The sequence below is a fragment of the Borostomias antarcticus genome (genome assembly GCF_949987555.1).
Source record: "Borostomias antarcticus genome assembly, chromosome: 7".
In the NCBI taxonomy this organism is placed as follows: Eukaryota; Metazoa; Chordata; class Actinopteri; order Stomiiformes; family Stomiidae; genus Borostomias; species Borostomias antarcticus.
Genome location: NC_140240.1, coordinates 18,174,862 through 18,193,068, shown reverse-complemented (window position 1 = coordinate 18,193,068; position 18,207 = coordinate 18,174,862). Strand labels below are relative to the sequence as shown.

General features: G+C 45.7%; 1 protein-coding gene across 1 annotated transcript; it reads left to right on the top strand.

Moving 5' to 3' along the window:
- Window positions 1–6,170: 6,170 nt before the first annotated feature.
- Window positions 6,171–8,113, top strand: LOC311311613 (uncharacterized protein; the record flags this gene model as incomplete). Its single annotated transcript, XM_084441363.1, has 4 exons — window positions 6,171–6,296; window positions 6,415–6,569; window positions 7,541–7,694; window positions 7,805–8,113. 4 exons carry the CDS (start codon window positions 6,171–6,173, stop codon window positions 8,111–8,113), a joined length of 744 nt encoding a protein of 247 aa, XP_084297489.1.
- Window positions 8,114–18,207: the final 10,094 nt, after the last annotated feature.

Below are 18,207 nucleotides of genomic sequence, written 5' to 3'. Positions count from 1 at the left end.
CTGACCGGACGGGTAATGTGAAATTTGTGCACATATCCCAATACATTTGTGTAATCCCCATTTCACCACATTTACCATATCATAATTTACCTCTATGGTGGTCCAGTTGGTGCTGGACGCAGTGTACCCATATGTGCCTTGCCTGCCTTTTATATGGGACACCCTCACCACACTGCTGAGGGGGGCCTTGAGGAGGATGGCCTCCCTCCAAAGGGAGACCACCACCCTTTCTCCGTCCTGAAAAAAGTATAAAAGAAAAGTGCTGAGACAGGAATTACGATTTTAACTTCATCATGATTAACAACATCATCAATGAGTAGGAAATTGGTCAAGAGTACAAAAAATTATCATGGTATTAATAAATTTCAAAATGTTTAAAAGAAAATGGCAAGATTATTTGTTATTAAAAGAGACAGATAACAGGAAGATACATAATTAAGATTATGTAACCCATTTGTTTCGGCATGCCCAGGGCGGGATTAGAACCGGGGTCTCCCGCTTGGGATGCGGACACACTGACAGTTGCGAGATACAGAGCCATGAAGTCATGGAACCTACTACCAACATAAATTATAACCATGACACATACATATACGTATGTTCAAAAACAGGAAACACTTGGGTACTGCATACTTAAGACACTAGATGGCGATGCTCTGTAAATGGAAATGTGTAGTTTTACATGGTTTGAAGATTGTTTTATTTATGCTATATATTTGATATTAGTGTTTTTATGACAATGTAAAACTGTATGATACTGTTTTAAAGTTTGAAATTTATAATGTATGTTTGATCTGTTTGATATATGTAATGTAATGTATGTTTTAAATGATAATGTAATGTTGTAATGTAATGTTTTAAATGTGGACCCAACTAAAAGTAGCTCTACTTTAGGGTAGAGCTAATGGGGATCCTCCTAAATAAACAAATAAACAGTTGCGCCAATAGGGACGACCCTCGTGGAGGAACTGTCAGTGCACCTTCACCAGCTACTCCACGTTTCACTCGGTACAATTACATCATAGTGCTTAATACACAGGCCTGTACTCAAACATGGGCAAAAGTTATAAAAATGTATCTTGTAAGCATATACAATACCATCTCCTCTATCCCTACAGCCCCTTTCCATATTTCCAACACATGTAATGGAAATACTTCCCATTTCATAAAGAACAGCACTTTGGATCATTTTGTTCTACTGAATTTTTGCAGTTAAAATGTTGAATAGATGCAATGTTCATTAATCTGTGGTGTAGGGTACATGCACCTCAACTCTAAAATCCAAAAGTGGAGTTAAAGACACCTCTAACAAGCTAAATGGGACATGTCTTTGGAATCAGTATTTGAAAAGCCAGCCCATATTTTGAAGTATAAGACCCGCCTGTAACTCGGAATGTGAACTAACCTCGACAACACGTCCCTCTAAGGAGATCAGCCTCCCCGTCACCCGGTCCTTTAAGGGAAGGAGAGGGGAGGCCGGGTTGAGCAGTGCCAGTGCCTGCTGCCCCAGCTCTTCAGGCACTGCCACCGGGGCTGTGTGAAAGGCCAAGGTGGATCTGGTGAACCCAATTGTGCGCTCTTGGTCCTGATGCTGGGGGGTCCGGACACTATAATTTTTTATAATGTAACTTTTTCCAGCCTAATGAGATGAAAGGAAGAATATTGATGAGCCAGAGGCATGAAGCCAACTACAACAGACTACAAAAGCAAATCTATTCACATGACCAATTTCTACAGATGTCAGCAGCTATGATCAAGAGCAAATGTGTATCATATTTCAATTCACATATTTATATAGGTCAATAGATATCTAGAAGTTAACAGAATGTATATAATGAGCTACAGGTAAATGGTAAATGTATTTTTTGTTTATTTGAACAATTTTAAGTCAAATAAAGGTTAGATGTACAGTAGGCCTATATCTAATATTGTGAGAGGTCAAGCTGATTGCCAACAATTATTTTTTATACATATAAAAAGAGTAAAAAGAGTAAAAACCTGTAGCTTTGAGGCTTGTTCCTCAAACAATGTGACTTTTGTCACCGAGTGACCGTCTGACAAGGCACATATTTTGTTAACCTTCAAACCGTCCGGGGTGCAGCTTCCGTCTGTCCACTTCCACTTGAGGACCTTGGATTGTTGCACCTCCCCAATAACTTTGACCGCCAACATAGGTGGGCGGTCAAAGGGGTGGGAGGTGGTTCCTTTCAAAATACTTGAGAGTGACATGCTGAAAAATAAAAGTGAAAAGGATTAGTGTTCTCTCTGCCATTACAATACAGAGGCAGGAACAATGTGCTCATTCTGTTGCAACACATTTATTTTCAGGGCTCAACTGTTCGTAATTGGAAAATACAATGTAGCCTAGGCTATGTCAGAAGCGCTCTCTTGTCGTCTACTTCACGCGTCACGGCACCTACTGACGGCATTTAGCATAGTGACTGCACCTTTCAACACCATGGACAGCGCCTCAGCCAACATGGACATGTTTTGTCGGACAAATCGGTGTTGAATTCAGATGTGTGGTGCATTGTTTATGTTTTTTATTGGGTTATGTAATCAGCCTGCCAGTGATTTCTCTTACTGATATCCTAGTAAATGTAATGTTTGAATATGCCGGGTGCGAAAGCTTGACAGGTGTAGCAACTGCCTAACCAAGGCCTACGAATTGCCATTTTGTTTCATTTCTTTATTCAATTGCTGATTCGAAAATTCAGATCACAGGTCTGGAGACAGGTTCTTAATAATATTAATAATAATAATAAAATAAAAATAAAAACACTACAGACAATTTAGTAGAAAATGTTTAAAACCGGGGGATATGACGTGACGTCATCTCAGGTGTCAAATCCTGACCCCGACACAACTGGAAAGCAGCGTGCTTGTTTCCCCAGCGTGGGTAAGTTAACGAATTGTAACTTTTGTTCTGTTAATCTAATGTGACACTTTACAAAACATTACACATTATTTTATTCTCGTAATTCACCGTATCTTGCTTTGTTTCACATGCCGACGAAATGTGCGTCTTCAAACATTAGCTAGCTAACTTTAGCTAGAGAGCGCTTACTGGTTAACAGCGGCAATTGCTGCTAACCTTATTTTTTTGCAAACTTTGTACGAATCGTTAACATAACGTTGTAACGTTCGTTGGCATGAATAGGCTATGCATGCATGTTTGCAACTATTACGACCAGGGTTCGAAATTAACCCCTGCCAATTAAGCGCAAAATGCGGGCAACTTTCCATTTTTCATTTGGTGTATGATGTTTTCGAAGCCCCCCGGTAGCTAACCGTATCGTGTCAGACAGCCAAACAAGCTTGACATTTATTTGAGATTGCTGACCAGCATAACCAGTTTTAAGTTAGACTAGCATTATTTGGCTGGTGAGCTAAAAAGTGATATCGACCCCTGAACACGACTAACGTTGGTGGGTTTCTGTCACGTTATAGCTGGTGAGCTAAACAATTATCGACCCCTGAAAACGACTAATGACGTTGGTGGGTTTCTGTCATGTTATGGTGTCTGAACTTGGCCACGACAGCCAAAAATAATTGTCTTTAATATTTCAGCTTCGAGCCTCTAGTCAACGAGCCGTAGGCCTACGGCTTGGATCCTCACCTGCAAAATATGAAAATCGCTCCAGCCCTTATGTCTCGTTTTAATGTATAGCTATTATTCATCTAAAATACCGCTAATAGTAGCTAGATTCAAGATCCGTCTGCATAGGCTATACACATACTAGGAATTGACAAAGGTAATGGCATTGGCTGGTCAGTCAAATTAACTATAGCGTTACAACTTACTTGTGAATTCGAGGTTCCGAGGTGAATATTCAGATCTGTCACTGACGTCTTAATTTGATGTCGTCTGTAGAAGTTGATTGGGATTCAAAACATTAGCTTTACTATTGATGACATTTCAACTATACTATGGTATAGATAATATGATAAATGATAGCTAGCTAACCAAGAATGATGACTAGCTATAGCATTACAACTTACCTGTGAATTTGAGGTTCTGAGGTGAATCTTCTGAGTGAGGTCTCAGTCACTGACCTCTTCATTTTATATTGTCTGTAGAAGGTTATTGGTCGAATCACTATTGTTGTTTTTGTGAGATGATTGGATGATTGTGTGTTACTAGGGTCTCTACCCACTAGATTGCTATATTGTTGAAAGATGATTGGACTTCACGTTTCAGTGTGTTGCGATGGTCTCTACTCGCATAGCAACTCAACTCTCAATGACCCTTCTGATTTGGAATTTGATTCTCTTATAGAAGGTGATTGGGTGAATCACTGTTACTAGGGTCTCTTATTCTGATTATCACCTGGTTACTATTGAAGAGAGGGGCTTTAATTACCAACACCTAGAGGAGACCATTCCACAACTAGGCTACAACTGTGTATTTGGTAGCCTGGATTATGTGCACAAGTTGGTTGTGAGGGGCCCTCAGATGGCCTGCCTGCCTCGGATAAGGGCCAAGCAGTTAGAGAAACTGCTCAGTTTTAGCCATTATTGGGATCTGCTCAATGTGGAGGAGGTGCTGTTTTCTGTACCCATGAAGTAGGCTGTGTTCTGTCAACCTGTCATTGTCATCTTCTTGTGTGTACAGTATGCAGTGTGATTTCCAACTAGGCACTTATGTAACTGTCTGACTCCTATGTCTGACTGCATTGTTAGTACTCATGTCCTTTATGCTTCTATTTGTGTGAACATAAATAAATTATTAAAATGTGCGTGTTTAGTTCTAGAGAGAACAGCAGAGTTGTGTGAGGAGACTATCAAGTGATAGTCAGATAGGAGGTGTGTGTGTGTTTATGTTTTAGTGTGTGTGTGAGAGCGGGGGGGAGTGTACGTGTCACAGTGTTGAATTGGTGAAGTCACTCCTCAAGCATTGATACCGTCTATATTGAATCCATATAGTATCACTAGCTTTTTGATGGCATATCTGGTCTAAAACGGTGTTAATGGTGGTGGTCATGTGCGGTTGTCCGCATGTAAGCTCCCAGTCTGGGACCGATTGCAAAGAAGCTCTGCTGATGAGTGATGTAGTGACACTCGTTACACCTCAACACTGCCAGGCAGGTAGGAGCACTGTGTGTGTGTGTGAGAGAGAGAGAGAGAGGAAGAGAAAAGGAAAGGAGGAGAGGGGCGATTGTGTCTTCAGTTAGTGTAAATCATTTTAGATTACTAAATCTGTCACTGTTTCTCCTTACAGAGACCCTTATTGTCACTTTTTTTTGTCTCAGTTTGAAATATTGTTGGTGGAATTTGTGAACCAGGAGCCATTGTTAATTTTGAAATGACTTTTCTCTCCCGTTTTTTAGAACGTGTGTCGTCCATGTGTGTCGTCTGTAAAACTGAAGTAGGTGAGACTGAACCCACCAGTCTTCCCAGGCCTTGCCTGCAGAGGAAAAAAAGGTTTTGTGGTGAAAGAGGAGGAGGAAGAGAAAAAAGGTTTTGAAAGAAGAGGTGGCAGAGGCCATCTGAGTTTGAATGACCTGTACTGGTGTATTCATGTGTGTATTCTTGTTTGCTAGTGTTTTTATGTGATGTAGAGGGTGTGCATGTTCTAACTGTGTGTGCATGTTCTAACTGTGTGTGTGTGTGTGTGTGTGTGTGTGTGTGTGTGTGTGTGTGTGTGTGGGGCTGTTGGACTGTTTGGATGACGAAGTGTAGACAGTGATGCAGCGAACTCAGGGAGAAGGAGATGAAGCTGACATCATCCGCCTTGAGGCGCTCAGCTCCGCCCACCAGCTGGACCAGCTCAGAGAGTCTGAGCCGCATGCAGGTAACACCACACACACTCAACTTCACAGGTAACATGATGCCACACACGCATACTGTACACACACATCTTCTGAGCTATGGTGTTGACTAACAGCTGTGTGCTGTGTTCCCCCAGGGAGAGAGAGAAGCTGAAGACGGAGAACGACCGTCTGAAGCTGGAGTCAGGGCTGCAGCCGAGCCCAGACCTCCATCTCCTCCTCCCTCCTCACCACACCCCCCCCCCTGGCCCTGGACTTACAGCCCCAACCTCACCAAGTCCACCAGCCTGGGTAAGACAAGGTGTGTGTGTGTGTGTGTGTTTGTGTGTGTGTGTGTGTGTGTGTGTGTGTGTGTGTGTGTGTGGTGTGTGGTGTGTGTGTGTGTGTTGGACTGTTTGGATGACGAAGTGTAGACAGTGTTGCAGCGAACTCAGGGAGAAGGAGATGAAGCTGACATCATCCGCCTTGAGGCGCTCAGCTCCGCCCACCAGCTGGACCAGCTCAGAGAGTCTGAGCCGCATGCAGGTAACACCACACACACTCTCAACTACACAGGTAACATGATGCCACACACGCATACTGTACACACACGCATCTTCTGAGCTATGGTGTTGACTAACAGCTGTGTGCTGTGTTCCCCCAGGGAGAGAGAGAAGCTGAAGACGGAGAACGACCGTCTGAAGCTGGAGTCAGGGCTGCAGCCGAGCCCAGACCTCCATCTCCTCCTCCCCTCCTCACCACACACCCCCCCCTGGCCCTGGACTTACAGCCCCAACCTCACCAAGTCCACCAGCCCGGGTAAGACAAGACGTGTGTGTGTGTGTGTGTGTGTGTGTGTGTGTGTGTGTGTGTGTGTGTGTGTGTGTGTGTGTGCGCGCACAATTAATCGAAATCCCGATTATGACCTCCGCGATTAACTTATTGCAAAAGGCCGCAATTAATGTGATTAATAATTTTGCTTTGAATTGAGTGTGCTAGGACTACACGGACGAATCACAGGCGCTTATGCTGTCTAACCAATCACGTGCTCCCGCTGAGTGCGCTGTGCGCAGAAATTTCAGTACCTGCAGCCGTGAGTAGTGAAAAAATTAGCGAAAACAAGGTCAGTGAGTTAGTAGCAAGAAAGGAATCAACGTCCGTGATTTGGGAGCATTTTGGTTATTATATATTCGTATTATATATTAAATATTAATCACAATTATTAATCGCAATTAGCATTTTAAGCAAATCGCAATTATCTTTTGTCATAATCGTGCAGCCCTAGTGTGTGTGTGTGTGTGTGCGCGCATGCACAAGGACAGCTAATGAGGAGAGGTGAGACAGACCTTGAGGTCTAACATCTGTCACTCAGCCTCCTTCTGTAACTCGAGAATGTCCTGCAGCTCAGAGTTTAGAGGAGAGAGGACTACTGCCTGAACTAACCGCCTGCTCTGTGAAGCCTCTACCTGTCAGGAGTGCTGCTTCGTTGTTGATGTAGGTGGGATTGTGGATGGAGTAGTGGGCTGTGTTCGATGTGTTGGGGGTGATTACCATTTCCTTGGTTTTTGCCTTGTTAGTAGCAGGTGGTTGTTCAGGTACCATTGTGTGAAGTGGGAGATGGAATCCTGATAGCCTTCAGCCGAGTAATTGAGACAGTGCAGTAGTCAGTATAGTGCGAAAATTGCAGGGGGCTTGGGAGGGAGTCAGAGGGGAGCCTTGTTGATAAGGCTGATGGCCGAGTGAAAAAAGCTGTTCCTGTGTCGAACAGTTTTTGTCTTTGATGACCGCAGCCTCAGAGTGGACCGGTGTGAAGAGGCCATAGCCCGGATGGGAGGGGTCGGCCATGATCTTCCTGGCCCGTTTCAGCACCCTGGAGACGTGCAGGGCCTGGAGGGAGGGCAGTCCTTGACTGTAGTGGCAGGAAACCAGGTGGTGATGGGGAAGGTGAGGATGGACTGTGATGCAGGTGTAGAATTTTACCATCATGGTCCATGGCAGGTTGAATTTCTTCAGCTGCTATAGGAACTAACACCGATGCTTGCTATCTTAATCAGGGTGCTAATGTTCAGTTCCCACTTGTGAGGTCCTGGAAAGTGACAGTGCCCAGGAAGCAGAACCAGAACCAAAAAAGGACAGAAAGGCTGAAGTATGCTTCAAATGAAACATACTATCCACACCATGGACAACAGAAGTCCAAGTGGGCTAGAGACACACACCTGGCTATGACCCAAGGGGGCGGAGCCTCGCCACCATGCCACGGACCCCACTACTCAGCCCCTGAGTGGGCTAGAGACACACGGTCTTCAATGGTGGATGCATGGAGATTGCCCAGAGGTCATTGCACTGCCCCTGACCTGCTCTGAGCTGAGGGGGCGGAGTCTCGCCATCACGGCACTATCCACGCCACGGACCTCACAACACAGACTCTGAGGTGGCTGGAGACACACGGTCTTCACTGGTGAAGGCAGGTGGGTAGCCCGGTGAGGCCTATACTGTCCATGACGGGCTCTGACCCAAGGGGGCGGAGTCTCGCCACCACCACAGTTTGACAGTATTACTCTATTGCTCATCTTTCAAGCTAAAGGCTCAGTTCAAGGCTTAAACTACTCAGGTTGAAAAGTTTAAAAGTATTTAAGTTCTTAGCTTCTTTAGGTTAAGGCTAAGCTTCCAGGTTTTCCAGCCTACAAGCTTTTTTAGCAATATATTCCATCATTTATTCCATGTTTCAGCTTTGACAGTATTACAGTTTATCTTCCAGCTTTTGTAGCAATGTATTTAAGCTTTTAGCTTATTTAGGCAATAAAGTTCAGATTCCAACTCTCCCAGTTTCATATTTCAGCTAAGCTTCCAGGTTCTTCCGCTTCCAATCTTTTTAGCTATACATTCCACCATCATTACAGTGTAAGTTTATCTTCCAGCTTTTGTAGCAATGTTTTTAAGTTCTTAGCTGCTTTATGTAATGCACTTCAGCTTCCAATTTTGCCAGTTTCACAGTTCAGCTAAGCTTCAAGGTTTTTCAGCTTCCAGGCTTTTCAGCTTCCAGGATTTTCAACCATTCAGGTGTGATGCATTTGACATTTCAGATTTCTCACATTCATGCATTTTCAGCAATGCTTTTGCTATTCCGTTCAGCTGCTCAGCATTCACACGCATTTTCTGCAGGAAATGCAATTTTCTAGTTAGTGTGAATGCTGCAAGCATTCACACTATTGTTATCCAGTTCTTTATTTTTTTTTTTTTTTTTTTTACTTCTTCTTCCGTACGTTTTTTGGCTCTCTGTAGCTCCTTCATACTTTGAGCCACTTAAACCATTCAAGTATCAAAATGTTCAGCTTGTTAAGGACATACGCGGAATCCTTTCAGATGTTTTATACCTTTTATACTTTTTAAAATATTCAACTTTTTAAACAATTTTTTTGAATGGAAGTCTATGGGGGAGTTTTGAAACCTTCTTCAGCCTTCAACTCCTTCATACTTTGAGCTACAGAAACCATTCAACTATCAAAATGTCCAGCTTGTTAAGGTCTTTATGGGATATCTTTCAGATTTTTAATATCTTTTATACTTTTCAAAATATTCAGCTTTTCTCAAAAAAAAATTACAATGGAAGTCTATGGCAGACCTTGAAACCCCTTGTCAGCTTTGAAACCTATCTCCTCCTTCATTTTTTGTGCTAGAAACCTCCTTCAAAGTTTAAAATGTTCAGGACCTTTAGCTGAGTAAAGGATCTATTCAGATTTTTGAAATTCCTTATAGTTTTTATGTAATTTAAGTTTGTTTTGGACCTTTTTTAACATTGAAGTGGATGTGTGGAATGTTCAGTATTTAGAGTGTGGCAGCCTGTGTTTTGAAAACATCTACACGTTTTGTAAACTGCTGTCGCACCTACAGTTTTAACAGCTCATACACATATTCTACATTAAAACGTTCACACAACTGTTCTGATTCGTACAATGTAAGTATCTGAGCCGTGTGACTTATAGTTTTCGCTGTATGATGATTTGTTTGGCAACTGCGCTCTCCATTGAAACGTATGGGCCCACACTCTGACTTTTGAGCTGCTCATTTTGCAATTTTACCCTTTTTCTAACTCGTCGCCATGCCTACAGTTTTTAAGCTACACGGACAATTATACATAGAAATGTTCAGCAAATTCTCAGGATTCCTACGGTGTCAATAGCTAAGCTGCAGCCTTTATACTTTTTGAGAGAGAGCTGTCTGAAGCCGGCATGCCTTTCCATTGAAGTGAATGAGAGGATGCTCACAGTGTCAGTTAAGATTTGAATTTGGGGACACGCGCAGGCTCTCTGTACAGGCACCCTTTTATGACTACTGTGGTAGCATTCATATTCCTTCCTTCCTTCCTTCCTTCCTTCCTTCCTTCCTTCCTTCCTTCCTTCCTTCCTTCCTTCCTTCCATCCTTCCTTTCTTCCATCCATCCATCCATCCATCCATCCATCCATCCTTCCTTCCTTCCTTATTCAAAGAAATATTCAGAATGACACTCTTTTTCAGGCTGCAAACTCATATTAATATCTTTTCTCCTCTTTCAGCTATTGAACTCAATAAAACTATCAGTTATGATGAGTGGTCTAATCTATTTTTGAGTGTAATACTAGCAGTACTTATAACAAACACCTACTGCTTTTCACTGCTACTTCTTCTAACCTCGACTTCCATACAACACCTCTACAGCTACTGCTCGGCCCCGGAGTGGGCTATAGACACATGGTCTCCAATGAGGGGTGCATTGGGATGGCCTGGCAATCACTGACCTGCCCCCCATAACCTCTGACCTGAGGGGGCGGAGTCTCACCACCACGCCACTATCCACGCCACCGTCCCCACATCTCAGACCCTGAGTTGCCTAAAGATGCAGTTTTCACGGTTGGGTGCATGTGGGTGGCCCGGAGAGCAGTAGACTATCCTCGACCGGCTCTGACCCGATGGGGCGGAGTCTCGTCACCGCGCCACTATCCACGCCACTGTCCCCACATCTCAGCCCCTGAGTGAGCTACAGACACACGGTCTTCACTGTTGGGTGCATGGAGATTGCCCGGATGTCAGTGCACTGCCCCCGACCTGCTCTCACCGGAGGGGGTGGAGTCTCGCCATCACGCCACTATCCACACCGCGGACCTCACAATACAGCCTCTGAGGTGACTAGAGACACACGGTCTTCACTGGTGAAGGCAGGTGGGTAGCCCAGCACAGCCTTCACTGTCCAAGACCGGCTATGACCCAAGGGGGCGGAGTTTCGCCACCACGCCACTATCCACGCCACTGTCCCCACATCTCAGCCCCTGAGTGAGCTACAGACACACGGTCTTCACTGTTGGGTGCATGGAGATTGCCCGGATGTCAGTGCACTGCCCCCGACCTGCTCTCACTGGAGGGGGTGGAGTCTCGCCATCACGCCACTATCCACGCCGTGGACCTCACAACACAGCCTCTGAGGTGGCTAGAGACACACGGTCTTCACTGGTGAAGGCAAGTGGGTAGCCCGGTGCGGCCTATACTGTCCATGACCGGCTCTGACCCAAAGGGGCGGAGTCTTGCCACCACGCCACTACCACGCCACGGACCTCACAACACAGCCTCTGAGGTGGCTAGAGACACACGGTCTTCACTGGAGGGTGCATGGAGATTGCCAAGAGGTCACTGTACTGTCCCCGATGGGTTGTGACCCAAGGAGGCGGAGTCTTGCCACCTCGCCACTACCACGCCACAGACCCCACAACTCAGCCCCTGAGTGAGCTAGAGACAAACAGGCTTCACCAGTGGGTGCAAGGAGATTTCCCAGAGGTCAATGCACTGCCCCCGACCGGCTCTTACTCGAGGGGGCGGAGTCTTTCCACCACGCCACTATCCACGCCATGGACCACAGAACTCAGCCCATGTGGGCTAGAGACACACCATCTGGTGCATAGAGATTGCCCAGAGATCACTGTACTGTCCCCGACAGGCTTCCAAGCTTTTAAGCTATACATTCCATCATTTATTCCATCTTTCAGCTTTGACAGTATTACTCTATTGCTCATCTTTCAAGCTAAAGGCTCAGTTCAAGGCTTAAACTACTCAGGTTGAAAAGTTTAAAAGTATTTAAGTTCTTAGCTTCTTTAGGTAATGCAGTTCCAATGCTGCCAGTTTCACATTTCAGCTAAGCTTCCAGGTTTTCCAGCCTACAAGCTTTTTAGCAATATATTCCATCATTTATTCCATGTTCCAGCTTTGACAGTATTACAGTTTATCTTCCAGCTTTTGTAGCAATGTATTTAAGTTCTTAGCTTCTTTATGTAATGCACTTAAGCTTCCAATTCTGCCAGTTTCACAGTTCACCTAAGCTTCAAGGTTTTTCAGCTTCCAGGCTTTTCAGCTTCCAGGATTTTCAACCATTCAGGTGTGATGCATTTGACATTTCAGATTTTTCACATTCATGCATTTTCAGCAATGCTTTTGCTATTCCGTTCAGCTGCTCAGCATTCACACGCATTTTCTGCAGGAAATGCAATTTTCTAGTATTAGAATTGACACCTCTCTTTTTTCCTTCCGTACATACTTTGGCTCTCCTTAACTCCCTCATACTTTGAGCTACAGAAACCATTCAAATATCAAAATGTTTGTCTTTTTATGGACACGATGGGACTTCTTTCAGATTTTTAATATCTTTCATACTTTTTAAAATATTCAGCTTTTTCAATATTTTTTTTACAATGGAAGACTATGGGTGGACCTTGAAATCCTCTTCAGCTTGGAAACCTATCTCCTCCTTCATTTTTTGTGCTAGAAACCTCCTTCGAAGTTTAAAATGTTCAGGACCTTTAGCTGAGTAAACGATCTATTCAGATTTTTTAAATTCCTTATAGTTTTTATGTAATTTAAGTTTGTTTTGGACCCTTTTTAACATTGAAGTGGATGTGTGGAATGTTCAGTTTCTAGAGTGTAGCAGCTCGTATTTTGAAAACATCTACACGTTTTGTAAACTGCTGTCGCTCCTACAGTTTTAACAGCTCATACACATATTCAACATTAAAACGTTCACACAACTGTGCTGATTTGTAGAATGTAAGTATCTAAGCCGTGTGACTTATAGTTTTCGCTGTATGACGATTTGTTCGGCAACTGCGCTCTCCATTGAAACGTATGGGCCCACACTGTAACTTTTGAGCTGCTAAATTAGCATTTTTACCCTTTTTCTAACTCGTCACCATGGCTACAGTTTTTAAGCTACACAGACATATCATAGCCTTAAATGTTCAGCAGTTTCTCAGGATTCCTACGGTCCTAATATCTAGGCTGTGACCTTTATACTTTTTGAATTTGAACTTTTTTGATTTGAATTTGGGGACACGCGCAGGCTCTCTGTACAGGCACCCTTTTATGACTACTGTGGTAGCATTCATATTCCTTCCTTCCATCCTTCCATCCTTCCTTCCTTCCTTCCTTCCTTCCATCCTTCCTATCTTCCATCCATCCATCCTTCCTTCCTTCCTTCCTTCCTTCCTTCCTTCCTTCCTTATATTCAAAGAAATATTAAGAATGACACTTTTTCAGGCTACAAACTCATATTAATATATTTTCTCCTCTTTCAGCTATTGAACTCAATAAAACTATGAGTTATGATGAGTGGTCTAATATATTTTTGAGTGTAGTGCTAGCAGTACTTATAACAAACACCTACTGCTTTTCACTGCTACTGCTTCTAACCTCAACTTCCATACAACACCTCTACAGCTACTGCTCGGCGCCGGAGTGGGCTATAGACACATGGTCTCCAATGAGGGGTGCCTGGGGATGGCCTGGCAATCACTGACCTGCCCCCAACAACCTCTGACCTGAGTCTCGCCACCACGCCACTATCCACGCCACCGTCCCCACATCTCAGACCCTGAGTTGGCTAAAGATGCAGTTTTCACGGTTGGGTGCATGTGGGTGGCCCGGGGAGCAGTACACTCTCCTCGACCAGCTCTGACCTGAGGGGGCGGAGTCTCGTCACCACGCCACTATCCACGCCACTGTCCCCGCATCTCAGTCCCTGAGTGAGCTACAGACACGGCTTCACTGTTGGGTGCATGGCAATTCCCCGGATGTCAGTGCATTGCCCCCGACCTGCTCTGACCAGAGGGGGCGGAGTCTCGCCATCACGCCACTATCCATGCCACGGACCTCACAACACAGCCTCTGAGGTGGATAGAGACACACGGTCCTCACTGGTGAAGGCAGGTGGGTAGCCCGGCACGGCCTACACTGTCCACGACCAGCTCTGACCCAAGGGGGCGGAGTCTCGCCACCACGCCACTATCCACGCCACGCACCCCACAACTCAGACCCTGAGTGGGCTAAGGACACAGGGTCATTGCCGGTGGGGGCAGGTGGGAGGCCCAGAGCAGCGTACACTGTCCAAGACCGGCTCGGACCCAAGGGGGCGGAGTCTCGCCATCATGCCACTAATACGCCACGCACCTCACAACACAGCCTCTGAGGCAGCTAGAGACACACGGTCTTCACTGGTGAAGGCAGGTGGGTAACCCGGTGCGGTCTACACTGTCCACGACTGGCTCTGACCCGAGGGGGCGGAGTCTCGCCACCACGCCGCTACCACGCCTCGGACCTCACAACACAGCCTCTGAGGTGACTAGAGACACACGGTCTTCACTGGTGAAGGCAGGTGGGTAGTCCAGTGCGGCCTACACTGTCCACAACCGGCTCTGACCCGAGGGGGCGGAGTCTCGCCACCACGCCACTACCACGCCTCGGACCTCACAACACAGCCTCTGAGGTGGCTAGAGACACACGGTCGTCACTGGTGAAGGCAGGTGGGTAGTCCGGTGCGGCCTACACTGTCCACAACCGGCTCTGACCCGAGGGGGCGGAGTCTCGCAATCACGCCACTATCCACGCCACGGACCTCACAACACAGCCTCTGAGGTGGCTAGAGACACACGGCCTTCACTGGTGAAGGCAGGTGGGTAGCCCAGTGCGGCCTATACTGTCCAAAACCGGCTCTGACCCGAGGGGGCGGAGTCTCGCCACCACGCCACTACCACGCCTCGGACCTCACAACACAGCCTCTGAGGTGGCTAGAGACACACGGTCGTCACTGGTGAAGGCAGGTGGGTAGTCCGGTGCGGCCTACACTGTCCACAACCGGCTCTGACCCGAGGGGGCGGAGTCTCGCAATCACGCCACTATCCACGCCACGGACTTCACAACACAGCCTCTGAGGTGGCTAGAGACACACGGTCTTCACTGGTGAAGGCAGGTGGATAGCCCAGTGCGGCCTATACTGTCTATGACCAGCTCTGACCCAAGGGGGCGGAGTCTCACCACCATGCCACTACCACGCCACGGACCTCACAACACAGCCTCTGAGGTGGCAAGAGACACACGGTCTTCACTGGTGAAGACAGGTCGGCACGGTCTACACTGGCCATTACCGGCTCTGACCCGAGGGGGCGGAGTCTCTTCACCACACCACTGAACATGCCACGGACAACACAACTCAGACCGGGTTAGAGACACATGGTCTTCACGGGTGGGTGCATGGAAATTGCCAAGAGGTCACTGTACTGTCCCCGATGGGTTGTGACCCAAGGGGGCGGAGTCTTTCCACCACACCATTATCCACGCCATGGACCACAGAACTCAGCCCATGTGGGCTAGAGACACACAGTCTTCACCGTTGTGTGCATAGAGATTGCCCAGAGGTCACTGTACTGTCCCTGACAGGCTTCCAACCTTTTAAGCTATACATTCCATCATTTATTCCATTTTTCAGCTTTGACAGTATTACTCTATTACTCATCTTTCAAGCTAAAGGCTCAGTTCAAGGCTAAAACTACTCAGGTTGAAAGGTTTAAAAGTATTTAAGTTCTTAGCTTCTTTAGGTAATGCAGTTCCAATTCTGCCAGTTTCACATTTCAGCTAAGCTTCCAGGTTTTCCAGCTTACAAGCTTTTTAGCAATACATTCCATCATTTATTTCATGTTTCATCTTTGGCAGTATTACAGTTTATCTTCCAGCTTTTGTAGCAATGTAGTTAAGTCTTTAGCTTCTTTAGGCAATGCACTTCAGCTTCCAATTCTGCCAGTTTCACATTTCAGCTTCCAGGTTTTTCAGCCTCTAATCTTTTTAGCAATACATTCCATCATTACAGTGTAACAGTTTATCTTCCAGCTTTTGTAGCAATGTATTTAAGTTCTTAGCTTCTTTATGTAATGCTCTTCAGCTTCCAATTCTGCCAGTTTCACAGTTCAGCTAAGCTTCAAGGTTTTTCAGCTTCCAGGCTTTTCAGCTTCCAGGATTTTCAACCATTCAGATGTGATGTATTTGACATTTCAGATTTTTCACATTCATGCATTTTCAGCAATGCTTTTGCTATTCCGTTCAGCTGCTCAGCATTCACACGCATTTTCTGCAGGAAATGCAATTTTCTAGTATTAGAATTGATACCTCTCTTTTTTCCTTCCGTACATACTTTGGCTCTCCTCAACTCCCTCATACTTTGAGCTACAGAAACCATTCAAATATCATAATGTTTGTATTTTTATGGACACGATGGGACTTCTTTCAGATTTTTAATATCTTTTATACTTTTTAAAATATTCAGCTTTTTCAATATTTTTTTTACAATGGAAGTCTATGGGCGGACCTTGAAATCCTCTTCAGCTTTGAAACCTATCTCCTCCTTCATTTTTTGTGCTAGAAACCTCCTTCGAAGTTTAAAATATTCAGGACCTTTAGCTGAGTAAACGATCTATTCAGATTTTTTAAATTCTTTATAGTTTTTATGTAATTTAAGTTTGTTTTGGACCCTTTTTAACATTGAAGTGGATGTGTGGAATGTTCAGTTTCTAGAGTGTAGTAGCTCATATTTTGAAAACATCTACACGTTTTGTAAACTGCTGTCGCTCCTACAGTTTTAACAGCTCATACACATATTCTACATTAAAACGTTCACACAACTGTACTGATTCGTACAATCTAAGTCTCTAAGCCGTGTGACTTATAGTTTTCGCTCTATGACGTTTCGTTCGGCAACTGCGCTCTTCATTGAAACGTATTGGCCCACACTCTGACTTTTGAGCTGCTCATTTTGCATTTTTACACTTTTTCTAACTCGTCGCCATGCCTACAGTTTTTAAGCTACACGGACAATTATACATAGAAATGTTCAGCAAGTTCTCAGGATTCTCACGGTGTCAATAGCTAAGCTGCAGCCTTTATACTTTTTGAGAGAGAGCTGTCTGAAGCCGGCATGCCTTTCCATTGAAGTGAATGAGAGGAAGCTCAGTGTCAGTTAAGATTTGAATTTGGGGACACGCGCAGGCTCTCTGTACAGGCACCCTTTTATGACTACTGTGGTAGCATTCATATTCCTTCCTTCCTTCCATCCTTCCTTCCTTCCTTCCTTCCTTCCTTCCTTCCTTCCTTCCTTCCTTCCTTCCTTCCTTATATTCAAAGAAATATTTAGAATGACACTTTTTCAGGCTGCAAACTCATATTCATATCTTTTCTCCTCTTTCAGCTATTGAACTCAATAAAACTATGAGTCATGATGAGTGGTCTAATCTATTTTTGAGTTTAGTACTAGCAGTACTTATAACAAACACCTTTTGCTTTTCACTGCTACTGCTTCTAACCTCAACTTAAATACAACACCTCCACAGCTACTCCGGCCCCGGAGTGGGCTATATACACATGGCCTCCAATGAGGGGTGCATGGGGATGGCCTGGCAATCACTGACCTGCCCCCCACAACCTCTGACCTGAGGGGGCGGAGTCTCGCCACCACGCCACTATCCACACCACCGTCCCCACATCTCAGACCCTGAGTTGGCTAAAGATGCAGTTTTCACGGTTGGGTGCATGTGGGTGGCCCGGGGAGCAGTACACTGTCCTCGACCGGCTCTGACCCTAGGGGGCGGAGTTTCGCCACCACGCCTCTATACACGCCACAGACACCACATCTCAGCCCCTGTGGTCACAGGGTCATTGCCGGTGGGGGCAGGTGGGAGGCCCAGAGCAGCGTACACTGTCCAAGACCGGCTCGGACCCAAGGGGGCGGAGTCTCGCCATCATGCCACTAATACGCCAAGTACCTCACAACACAGCCTCTGAGGCAGCTAGAGACACACGGTCTTCACTGGTGAAGGCAGGTGGGTAACCCGGTGCGGTCTACACTGTCCACGACTGGCTCTGACCCGAGGGGGCGGAGTCTCGCCACCACGCCACTACCACGCCTCGGACCTCACAACACAGCCTCTGAGGTGGCTAGAGACACACGGTCTTCACTGGTGAAGGCAGGTGGGTAGTCCAGTGCGGCCTACACTGTCCACAACCGGCTCTGACCCGAGGGGGCGGAGTCTCGCCACCACGCCTCGGACCTCACAACACAGCCTCTGAGGTGGCTAGAGACACACGGCCTTCACTGGTGAAGGCAGGTGGGTAGCCCAGT